The sequence below is a fragment of the Euprymna scolopes genome, chromosome 25 (genome assembly GCF_053919585.1).
Source record: "Euprymna scolopes isolate OS-2025 chromosome 25, ASM5391958v1, whole genome shotgun sequence".
In the NCBI taxonomy this organism is placed as follows: Eukaryota; Metazoa; Mollusca; class Cephalopoda; order Sepiida; family Sepiolidae; genus Euprymna; species Euprymna scolopes.
The window spans coordinates 53,175,389-53,188,416 of record NC_136506.1 but is presented as its reverse complement, the minus strand read 5'-3'; the positions used below and the strand labels follow the sequence as shown (position 1 = coordinate 53,188,416).

The 13,028-nt window shown below is 32.4% G+C and overlaps 1 protein-coding gene across 5 annotated transcripts in view; it reads left to right on the top strand.

Annotated features, from left to right (window-relative positions):
- LOC145247353 (ribosomal protein S6 kinase 2 beta-like) overlaps positions 1 to 13,028 on the top strand; it is a 291,613-nt gene that overhangs the window by 267,807 nt on the left and 10,778 nt on the right. For 3 of the 5 annotated variants that reach the window (XM_080109028.1, XM_080109027.1, XM_080109031.1), the window contains exon 21: positions 980 to 1,039. The exons of the other annotated variants lie outside the window; for them this stretch is intronic. In XM_080109028.1, the coding sequence (XP_079965154.1) occupies positions 980 to 1,039 (60 nt within the window). The remainder of the gene's footprint in view (positions 1 to 979; positions 1,040 to 13,028) is intronic. 5 annotated transcript variants of the gene reach the window in all.

Genomic DNA, 13,028 nt, shown 5'->3' with positions numbered 1-13,028 from the left:
ATCAACTTATAGAAATGTTGTTGCAGATAAATCGATTTGTTGGCATGAAAAAAAATGCTTACTAAATCATATAACTAAAATACATGTCGACTTAACAAAATCACTTTATGAAATCTTGTACATTTGGTGAATGAAGTTCTATGGTTATAATGGAATGTAGACATTGCCCAACTATAATTAGAAATCCTACAAATTTGTAACAGATTTGAAGCAGTCTTTTACCATATATTGCACATTTCTACAATTAATAGAAATACTCTCAAATTTCGTTTAATCATATCTCACTCCACAGATTATAAGAAAATCATATCTCACTCCACAGATTATAAGAAAAGAATTAATTTTAAGCATTGTGTGCATTTTATTCTTTGAACATGAAGCAGAAATTGTCAGTCATGTAGAACGTAGACATTAAATCAACAGCACTTGTGCTATTGATTTAATGTCTACGTTCTTCAAACTTGTATATGTTGTATACTTACATTCTTTTTGGATGGAGTGGTTATGCTATTTTTATTTTACTTTTTGTTGCAAATAAAGAGAAAGCATTAAATCTATGAGATGATCACCTTTGAAAGACTGCCTCGTTCAGTGAATATTGCTTGAAATGAACAGGAAATCTAAAATCATTTTCTTGGCACTTTGAAAAAAAATTAATGAAAACTTTGAAAAAAAATTAATGAAAACAACTCTTTTACAAGAACAATAAAATGGAGTGATTTATTGAAAGGAAAGACTACTTTATAATAAATTTCTAAACTATTAAATGATTTCTTCATAATTTTAGAAGTAACTATGTATAAAACAATTTCTTACGTTCTCATCTACTTTTTCTTCTAAATAGTCTAATTTTATCCTCCCGCAGCATGTCTCCTTCTCAGCTAACCTGGCTGATTGACAATGTGCAAGAAAAGGTTAATTTATTTTTCCTCTTGCACAGATTTATTTTTGTTAATAGCTAAGCTCTTTAAACTTTCAGAATACAGATAGTACAAACAAAGAGAATTCCGTGAGATATCACCTGGATTGCATCATGAAGGTAAATTTATTACCATAAATCTGATACCCACAATTCTTTATCCAACAAGCCAAAAATCGACAGGCAGATGATGTATGGTATTTATTGTGGTTGCCATATTCCAAGTGACGTTCATATATCTGCGTGTGTGTTTTTATCCAAGTCACAACCATTTGTAGATTTGAACTCTTATTTGGATTCACTTTTTGACTTCAGAGCAATTTTTTATCCAATTCACAATAAAAGATTCCAATAAACGTAATAAACAAAAATCTATGTTACTGAATTTAATTATCTAAGGGATAATCTATTTGATCTTCCCAAATGAGTAGAGTGACATTTAAAGTACAATTTACAGAACTTTTTTTTATATTTGTTTTATTTGAAATTAATCTGCAAATATTTTAAATCAATCTGAAAAAGAAAAATTTCTATTTTTCAAACTGTTAATTATTTCTTTTTATAAGGGAGTCACCACTTATCAAGGCGTGAAGGCCACTTGAGAATAAGGATTAAAATGTTCATGCTTTGGCTGATGTAACGTTCAGCCTTATAAACACCACTAAGGAAATTGCAAATATGAGTAATGTTTTTTGGGGGTTGTTTTACTGTAAACATAGATTTGAAAAAGTTGTCAAAAAACAAATATAACAGATGTTATCAAAGGCAAGATAAGTTATTTTTAAACGTAACTGAATAATTTTTTTAGTGTTTTTATTTAATGTAATGTGTTTATTCAGCTCGAAAAACATAGTGTTTACCAATGTATTTGAAAATGCAAATGGCGGCGGACTATGTTGAATATGTAAGTTTAGGAAAATGAGTTAAAACTAAAAAAACTGTGCAAAATACTGTTAGAAACCCACTGAATGTCTATTAGCCCGTGTTACAGTAACATATATTGAGTTGGTTTCTAACAGTATTTTGTATAGTTTTCTAGTTTTAACTCATTTTCCTAAACTTAGTCCAGCACCATTTGCATTTTTCAAATACATTGATAATCACTGTATGTTTTTTGATCTGAATAAACACGTTACATTAAATAAAAACACCAAAAAATTATCCAGTTAGGTAGAAAAGTAACTTATCTTGCTTTTGATAACATTTATTTGTTATATATTTGTTTTTTGATAACTTTTTTTGAATCTGTGCATAGTAATTACAAACTCTTTTTTTTTTTTTTTTTTTTTTTTTAAGTCTAAAGTATGTCTAAAGTCTAAAGTAGTATGCATGGCGGCATTCAGTTCAAGACTCCCAAAATTCATATTAGAATTGTCCACATGAACTGATCGTGTAACAGTTTTAAAGGAGTATTTTGGAAGTTGCAGGTGATAAGTAAAAGTAATATAGATTAATATTTCTACCCAGTCATGGCTGGCAGAATGAAAACAATGTGTTTGGTTCAGAAATGCAGTTTGAAAAAGATTCATTTGAAAGTCAGAGGTTACATTCACTGAAGTGTTGGGAATATTACAAAGCTGAGAATAGTAATCCAAATAATACAAATTAGCTTTTAAAAATTATGAAATCTAAACAGAAAATAATTCTTAAAATTTCAAACTTAATTCTTTTAAATTGATTTTCTAAAACATCTTATTAAAAATCTCTCAAATCAACATAAAAACGAAATGTTTTAATAAAATGGATTCTTGAAACTGTTACTTAGGAATATAATGAAAAATACACTTGAAATCAAGTATCGAAGACCATAACTATGACGTTTTTCTTTCAATTATAAAAAATAAATAAACATAACTAAATTAGTTTTATCATTTTTTTTTTACAATAGGTTTTCAGAAAATTAGAATTAAGTTGATAATATTTTATATTAAAAGAAACTGAAAAAAAACCCCAGCTACAATGAGTAAAAAAAATTAAAAGAAGATAAATTTATAAATGTACAATCTAATAAAATTTATAAATGTACAATCTAATAAAATTTATTACTATTACGCAATCAAAACTAATCTTAGACATTTCTCCATTGCTTATGACCTCACTCAGATTGTTCACGAACCCACCCATGTTCCCGATTCTGACGGCCAGTATGCAAGTCTCCTAGACCTTTTTCTCACAACTTGCGCTGAACTGTGTTCAGCTTCTGTTCTGTCTCCACTTGGATCTTCCGACAACTCAGTTGTATCAGTTAAGATAAAAATGAAATGTAATAAGTTCCCAGATGTACCTATCCATCGTACAGTATATCGATACTCTATGGCTGACTGAGATAGCTTCTGCACATTTCTATCAGATCTATCTCTGCGTTCCATGTTTAAAAAGGATGTGTCAGACCTGACGGAATGGTTAATTGTAGGTATAGACCGTTTCATACCCTTGAAAAAATTCCAGCAAAAACCTAACAGCCAGCTGTGGTTCTCTCCGGAATCTGCTGCCATTGCGCATAGAAATCACTTTTTCCATTGCTTCCAACGTAATAGATGTACTGAGACTAAAGCCGCTTTCAGAACTGCCAGCAACCACTGTAAAAAAGTAATAAAGAACGCAAGAGAGTTGTATGCTCAGTCTGTCAAGTCCAAAGTAGCTGAGCAGCGGCTTGTTTTTTTTTTTTTTTTTTTTTTTACATAGGCATCACCACATTATCAAGGCCAAGAGGCCACTCAAGGATAAGGGTTAAAGAGTGTACAGTAGAAATTGGACAATATAGTAATCATTAGTAATGAAAATTTGGTAAATTTGATAACTTATATGGAACAGCTCATCAAGAACTTATTTACGTTAGACTTAAAGACAACCATATTGTAGTCAGCCGGAAAGCAGGAAAACGGAAGACAATTCCACAGGCGTGCAGTTCTAAAAAAGAAGCTTTTCTCATGGAATCTACGTTTAGGTTTAGGCACAGGTAAAGAGTGGGAGAAACTAGTGATAGTGTTTTCTGCTAGACAGGTGTTTCTTGTGAAAGTTTGGCGAGGGGGGACCATAGATTGAAGCTCAGTCGAACACTTTCCATGAAAATAACGATACATCAGAGACAAACTCGCAACATTTCTTCTGTGAGATAGAGGTTGCAAGGAAGAGAAAAGGACATCTCCTACGAGGCTACGAAGTCTATTTTGAACTCTATCAAGGCAGGCCAGGTCTCTTTCTAGAGATGTCCCTACCACATGGAAAGTTATCCCTAATATAGGCACATATTCCATGCCCATGGCGATCTTGGGGGTCAGATTTAGAAGTTAAGTTAGAGTATCCTTTAATTGCGAACTCTTCTAGGGAAATAGCCTGTCCAATGCCAGTTTCACTTAAAAATAAAAGGTCTGGTTTAGTCTCCTGTAATTGGGTTTCAACCTCTGGAAGGTTAGAACGTAGACCCCTGATGTTGGAGAAGGAGACATGGTAGTAGGGGTCTACATTGTAAGTTGGAGAACCGGGTTTAATCGTGTATTTTTTCTTGAAACTTGTCATGATGAAATTTTGGAATTTGTGGACTAGGTCGTCAGATTTACTTAGAGCAGGACAGAGAGGGGAAACTAAGAGAGAAAAAGAAATGAAGAATTTTTTTTTTTTTTTTATTTGTAGCTAATGATAAGGTAAAGCCGTAACAATTACCCACTAGTATGGCATCGAGAGGCCCCACCAGAAGCTACTGCATGGTCCAGAATCCATTCACCAAATGGCAATACAGCAGCCCCAGTACTTTGCACCTGCTGATAGGACAGCCTCCTTAGTGGTTAATCCAAGGTTCAGGTCCCTGACTATCAGGCGGATAACGTCAGCCCAGACAAAACGTTTACCTCCAGCACCCTTACTAGTGACATGGCTACAAGGATAGACATGGAAACAGAAAATTTCCGCCATCTCTGCCAACTGTTCACGCAAAATACTGCCAACCTAGAAAACAGCTTTTTCTTCTCCCTTTGTCAGAAAAATTACTCATTTAAAAATGAGGACTGAGGGACAAATAAGAAGCGAGAGTAACAGGAGCTGCCGATAACGCATTCACAATACGTTTTCTACTCTCCATTAAAAAAAAAAAAAAAAAAATTATTAAGTATTGTACTTAACAAAAGTCCAACAGACGTGTTTAAGGGAAAGTATGGTGATAGATTCCCCTCTCACAAACTAAGAATGAGTACAAATTCGTAATCTATTTTTGCAATCAACTTGGTAGATAAATAAACATTTATGGACGAGAAAAAAAAGCTAGCATTTAATAAAACAGAAATACATAAATTAAATACTGAAATAAAATGGAGTTATTAATATTTGAATCTAAAAATAAAAAGTATGATTAAAATTGAAATCACTTATCTCAACAAAAACATGTCCGTCTCCAAAATGTAAACTGAAATGAGGAATTTAAGTTAACAGCGTTCGGATTTTTTTAAAAAAATTAACCGTTAAAAGAAAAGCGTGATTTTATTCTGAACTTTAGCTAGTCACGTTTTAAGAAACTTACGATATAAAAGAAAAGCGGATGGGGTGGGGGTTCTTCCGAAAGTTAGTTGGTGACGTTATAAGTAATTGCGAGATAAGATGGAAGCCAGCGTAATTAAGGGGGTGTAGACTGAAAAGGATAATATAATGGATTGAGTATACAATATTTAAGATCAACTTGGTAGATAAACATTTATGGACGAGAAAAAAAGCTAGCATTTAATAAAACAGAAATACATAAATACTGAAATAAAATGGAGTTATTAATATTTGAATCTAAAAATAAAAAGTATGATTAAAATTGAAATCACTTATCTCAACAAAAACACGTTTTGGCAAATAGCGAACAGAATCCTGAACAGAAGCATGTGATCTCTCCCAACTCTTATAAATGGGCCTGAGGTAATCTCGTCAGCATCAGACAAAGCCATACTCTTTGCCAAGAACTTTGCAGCTAATTCTAACCACTGCGATCAGGGCTGCCAACCTCCAATATTTCCTCCTGTATCAGAAAACATGCTATGTGATATACAAATATCTGTATGTGATGTTGCCAAGCTAATCAAAAACTTTGATACCAGTAAAGCAACCAGCCCTGACGGTAATCCAATTATAGTACTCAAAAGACTTCAACCAGAACTTGCGTCCATCCTTACAAAACTGTTTAAACGTTGTCTTAAGGAGAATTGCTTCCCATCACCCTGGAAAATCTCATCAGTATGCCCTGTATTTAAGAATTCAGATGATCTGTCATCACAGTACAGGCCAATAAGTCTCTTGTGCGTCATGAATAAGTTGCTGGAATCTGTGTTAAATACAGAAGTAATCAACCATCTTAGCAAAAATAACCTTAGTGACACACAATATGGTTTCCGTTCTGCTAGATCTACAGCAGATGTGCTTACAGTTATATCTCATAGGATTAGCAAATCTCTCGACGGAGGCTACCTTTCTAGGGCAATTGCTCTTGACATATCAAAGGCCTTTGATAGGGTATGGCATAAAGGTTTACTTCACAAGATCTCCAGCTATGGTATAGCTGGAAATGTCTTCTCAATTATTAAATCATTTCTCTCTGATAGGTTCATAAGAGTAGTAGTTGATGGGCAGAAATCAGAAGCTCTTAGTATTAATGCTGGCATCTCTCAGGGGTCTATCCTGGGCTCTACACTCTTCCTGATCTATATTAATGATCTTCCAAATCACATCCTTACATCATTCGTAGACATCTATGCTAATGACACTACTATCTATGGTAGCACATCTAAGACCGTAAACGACCAAGTTCTCTCTGATTCTTTCTCCTCTGATCTTGAGCAAGTGGTACAATGGGGAAAGAGGTGGCTTGTTACTTTTAATGCATCTAAAACCATGCTTTTATCTTTACATCATCAACGCTCTTATCCCCATCTGGCATCAATTGAAATGAATGGCTCTCGTCTTGAGGAGAGCCTCATGTTTTGGCAAGCTTCTGGGCTTGACCTTTACTCCTGATCTTAAAGGGAACATATACATAAAATCTGTTGCCAAGGCCGCTGGAAAAATGGTGGGATCCTTCTATCGATCCAGTAGATATCTCACTGCTGATGCAATTCTCTATCTATATAAGAGCCAGGTACGTCCAAGGATGGAGTACTGTTGCCACATCTGGGCAGGAGCTGCTAGAAAGGACTTATCCTGCCTTGATAGAGTTCAAAATAGACTTCGTAACATTGTGGGGGATGTCCTTTTCTCTTCCCTGCAACCTCTTTCTCACAGAAGAGATGTTGCGAGTTTGTCTCTGCTTTATCCTTATTTTCATGGAAAGTGCTCGACTGAGCTCCATTCTATGGTCCCCCCATGCCAAACTTTCACAAGAAACACCTGTCTAGCAGAAAACACTATCACTAGTTTCTCCCACTCTTTATCTGTGCCTAAACCTAAACGTAGATTCCATGAGCAAAGCTTCTTTCTTAGAACTGCACAACTATGGAATTGTCTTCCGTTTTTCTGCTTTCCAGCTGACTACAATATGATTGTCTTCAAGTCTAATGTAAACAAGTTTTTGATGAGCCGTGCCGTATAAGTTTACAAATTTACCGAATCTCCATTACTGACAGTTACTATATTGTCCAATTTCTACTGTACACTCTTTAACCCTTATCCTCGAATGGCCTTGTCGCCTTGATAAGTGGTGATGACTATGTAAAAAAAAAAAGAAGACATCTAATATTTAAATTTTCAGTTAAAAAATTGTTTCATCACATTTTCCATCAGATAATTTTCTGTTCAAGTCAATGCAAGTAGCAAACATTTTCAACCAAAAAATGATTTTTTTAGTTTTATTAAATTTTTTTTTGTAATTTTGCCATTTTTCAATGTTATTGAGAAAATTATATCACTCAATATTTTTCCTTATAACACTTCTGTAAAACTTATGATGTTAGTTGTTTGTCATGACTGTCTTCGATAAATATTTCGATAAAACTAATAAAATCTACATTCATTAAAGAATAAGTGTTGAGAATTACATGAAAATCAGATAATTTTAAAATAACTTGAAGTTGTTTTAATTCGACTAATTTTCCATTTTTATTTTATTGCGACTACAAATGACACTGATAATGGATGGAAAATTTAAACTTCAATAACAGATAAATCTTCCTTCATGTAGAACATGCCGGACAGGATTAATCAAAATTTATTTATCTACAATATTAAAAAAAAAAAAAAATCAAATTTTCAATCTTTTACAAAAAATGTTTTAGGCTTTGGAGTTGCTGTGCTGTTAAAATTAAAGCCAGAACAGTTTAACTAATTCATAACTTGGGAAACGATGTAAATTCAATTCCGTTATTTTTTTCTTTTAACCTAAAATAAAATCGATATTGTCTCCTAATATCTCGCGACTTTTACATTGTTAATAATCAACCCAAAACGTTTTTGTTTATTAGATTTTTGTTGAGTACGTATTTTTCTTGTTCCATAAATGTAATTATTCAGTTTCTAGAAGCACAAAAACATTGTTTGAGTAAACTGTAAACAGATAAAAGTTGTGATAATTATAATGATGATATAATGATAATTATAATGATAATGTTATTATGATATAATGATAATTATAATGATAATTATAATCTATATATATATAAAAGCGAAAATGTATGTGTGTTCGCCTTTTCTGTATGTCTACAAAAGGCTTTTTTCAGAGAAGCGGTCGGTTGCCTAACAACTTTTTAAAACTTTTTATATCACATGTAAATCGTAATATATAACAATGGAGCTCGCCTGTCTATTTAATTTGCTCGACTTCAGGAACATAAATATTCAACAGTTTTCGCTCGCCGCATGTAGGTTAGGCCTTTTCCTATAATGTTTCCCCCTACCCCCAATGTCTTGGGGGGGGAAAAAAAAGAAAAAAAAAAGCATTCCCGCACTAAATGAAATGCTACCCCGCAGTCAATAAATTCAAACATGTTTCTGTCAGCATCTCGCGGTGGCGCAATGGTTAACGTCGCACGTTTTTGTTTTTCACACTTTAATTTCCAACTTTGTCTCAAAGGTTCGGGTTCGATCCTCATACTTACCTACCAAATCCCCCCCCCCATCGAGTTTGGATTTACCCAAAACCACACACACCTCCAAACACCCGGGCAACGCCGGGTACCCCTCGCTAGTATAATTATAAATATGATATGATTATAAATATAAATATAATGTTTTAATGATAATTATAGATATGATATAATGATAATTATAGCGATCATTATTGTGATGTTATAATAATTATAAAAATATAATTATGATATAATGATAATTATAATTATAACGATCATTATTGTTATGATAATTATAAAAATATAATGACATAATGGTTATTATAATTATATAACGATAATTATTATAATGATAATTATAATTTGAATGATATAATAATTATAATTATGATATTATAGTTATAATGGTAATTATAATTATAAATAATTATAAAAATATAATGATATAGTGATAGTGATAATGATATGATAATTATAAATATAATTATAATTATCATGATATAATGATAATTATAATTATGATGATAATTATAATGATATCATTATAATTATAAAAATAAAAGAATAAACAATAAGCATTTTATGATTGTTCTCAAAAGTCTAGAGACAAAATTCAAAACATTACGCTATGAATTGTGGAGATCTAAATTCATTACGGATTTGCATACTATATATATAGATATATATATATCTCCAAAACAGATGTTTGTTTCGTCCGCAAAAAAGTTACGTTTAACAGGACACTAGTTCAGTAACTATTTTGTGCTATAATTTTAAAGTAGAGAACATTTCCTGTTTAATACTGCGACCTTTATTTGAATTTCGACCTAAAGTGGACAGAGTTAAATGGTGTATTGTTGAATTAATTTGAGAGATGAGCCAGGGATAGATAATGCACACTTATGCATTACTTTTTTGAAAGCTATAAATCTCTTAATTCCATCCAGTATATACTTTATAATAGCAGTTTATTTTAAGTGATGCTCAATGGATATTGTATTTTAGTATTAAGAATTGATCTGTTTTCAACTGCACTAAATCCCAAAGGATGAACAACTCCCTCTGCATCTAATGGTTAACTACTTTATAAGATATTCCTCAGTGTTGATCAATAATTTTTATTTGTATTGCTAAGACCATAAGACATGTTAATTCTTTTCATGAATAAAAGTAAAAACCAAAAATTGATGCCAGTGTAGTAATTTACACTATGATTGCCTTTGCTCTACATATTTGCTTATGCAATTATAATTATACAATTATGCAATTATAATTATACAATGGAAATGTGAGACTATCAAATGAGGTGAGGGAAGCTTCCTATTAACTTAATTGGGTCCATGTTCTTTTTTTTTTTTTTTTTTTTTTTTGTATTTATACTCATAATAAATTTGATTACTAAGATTAGTCTTTTTTTTTTTTTAGCTAGGAATAAGTAACGTCAGCATTTCTTGATGTCGCTCTTTAAAATAATAAATTCTGGATTAGGAGATTATCTCTTTCATGTTTTTCTTTAATTTATATACAAATCTGCAATGGTTATGATTTAACTAAAATAAAAACCTGGAATTTGCTGCCATAAAATATCGGTCATCAATTGCCTTTTCTCTTTTAAACTCTACAAATTTATATCTACAGTTTCATCCAACCATTTTTATTTTAACATTTAAAGAATTTCTTCTGCTGATGCTCCTCCTTTTCCTTTCTCATCTCTTTTTGTTAATTTACTTCAGATTTTTAATTAATATAGTAATAATTATCAGAGATTAGATATATTGCATTTTTGATATGCTATTTCTTCCAATTTGATAGTCATTTTATGTACTAAATATTTTATTTTGGTGATTCACAATTTCCCTCTGTCTTTATTGTTTCATATTAAAATGTTATTTGTGCATTTTTTCTTCATTTTTCTTCTACTTAGCTTGAACTTTTTTAACAAAAAACAGTCAGCTCAGTGCTAATTGTTTCTAAGAAAAAATGCAAACAAAATTTACAAAAATTGAATTGTAACCTTGTTTCCTCTCCTTTGCTCTCAATTGACCTGCTCTATCAAGTAAAATCGTTTTTTGTGTCCAAATCTTGTAATTAACATTTTAAAATGTTTCTGCCTTCCACTTTCCATTGAATTTTATTATTCAGAGAAACTAATCTTAAATTTATCCAGAATATACATTAAGACTAAGTAGATATGTTTTTTGTTTTTTTCTATCAAGTGGGTATAGAAATATCTGGCATAGTACACAAGTACAGGATTACTCTTGATGAGATGAACCTGTAGATCTAATCACATCATCCATCTAGAAGGGAAATCTCTGCACAGGCATCTTGGCACCAAACCAGTGTGGGAGGGTTAGAGCTCTAGACTCAAAATATCTAGTTTGCAAACCTAGAATTGTTTGAGTAGATAGATTTATCCTATCGCTCAGCTTTGTAGTTCTTCTTTGTCTATTAGTTAGGTGCAAAAGTACCATTACAAAGACACTTGATGTATCTTTTGCATAAATCGAAGTGTTTGGCATTGTTTTTGACGAGGTCAATGAACATCGTCCTATTTAGTCTTTCTATCTTGGCAAGTTGAGCACAATTGCTTGTCACTTAGTTTCACATAATTGATCTTAAAGTGCTCTTGTGCAGAGTGGTTGAGGGTATCAGTGTGACATGTCTAGCTGTTGTTTCTAACTGGTAGTACAAGAGCCCTTATGTAGCACTTGTGTAATTAATGCCCATATTACACTCGGGAATTGTGATTACCTTGTTATAATTATCGATTTCACTATACAAGCACCATTATTCAAAATGAGATCCTACCAACTGACTGATTAGGAATCCTTTCGCAGATCTCATCAGAGACACCCCTTTAGAATAAAACTTCTCTCCCTGCTGAACAGGGTGAACTGATAAGGTAACAGTGGGTCAAAGGAATAGAAGCATTTGTTCTGACACAAAATTACTAAACTCCACTCTTCTCAGTTATTCACTTTGACCTGCTGCTATTGCACATAAGCAGGAAGCATTCTACCATTTCAACTGCTACAAATCACAAAACTACCAGACGAAGTTTTGTGGACGTAACTCTATTTTTTTCGGCCTAGACTTCAGAGTTTTCAATTATCACAAATTTTTTTCTCACTTTTTTTTGGTGGTGATGGTGAGTGGGGGGGATTCAAATCTCCATTTATTTTTGCTTTCATTTATAATTTTTTTGGGGGGAGGAATACAAGGGAGGGAGGAGTAGTGACGGCTGCCATAAATAAATATACCCCCTCCTTCCTCCTAGTAGGTAGGGACCCCCCCCCCCAAAAAAAAAAAACATATTTGATTTTTTATCACTTTTTCAAATTGCTGTAGATTCTAAAATAAGCCTAAAATTTTGTTTTTGAAAACTTGATTTTTGTCTGGAGCTTTGGGCTTTGAAAGCCTTGAAAACAGATTGAAAATCTGTACAAACCCTGAAGTGTGGCTAACAATAGGCACTCAGCAATGATGTTTGTACAGCAATGCTTATGGCTGGATTGCTCAGCAGTTTGCCTGAAATTCCACTTTGGACTCTACAATCCACTCTTTCAAATTTCTCCAATTTCCCCAACAGACAAACCATCATCCTGTACCATATGTTGCATATGATAAAACCCATAATAACTCCAAAGCATTACTCGTAAAATTATCACCCCATAAGTCTCCTCTTGCTTTTGACTAAAATTTTTGAATCATTAAATATGCTGAAATTTCTACCAACAGTATGGATTTAGAAAATCCTATTTTTCTGTGAATATTCCAATGATCATCTCTAAACATATATACACCCTACAATAAATAAGGCATCTTAAGTTAATGCAGTAGTGCTTGATATGTCCAAAGATTTTTGCAGGATTTGGCATGAAGCTCTTTTCAGGAAAATTAATTTATACTTTATTACTGGACAAATATTCAATGTAATCACATCCTTTTTAGCCAAAAGAAAAGTCCAAGATGAGTATATTTGCTGATGACACCACACTCTATTCTCAACATGTAAACAAATTGAGCACACATATAGCTAAAGCAGTTATCGGATCCTTAGAAAATGACCTCTAGTCTGT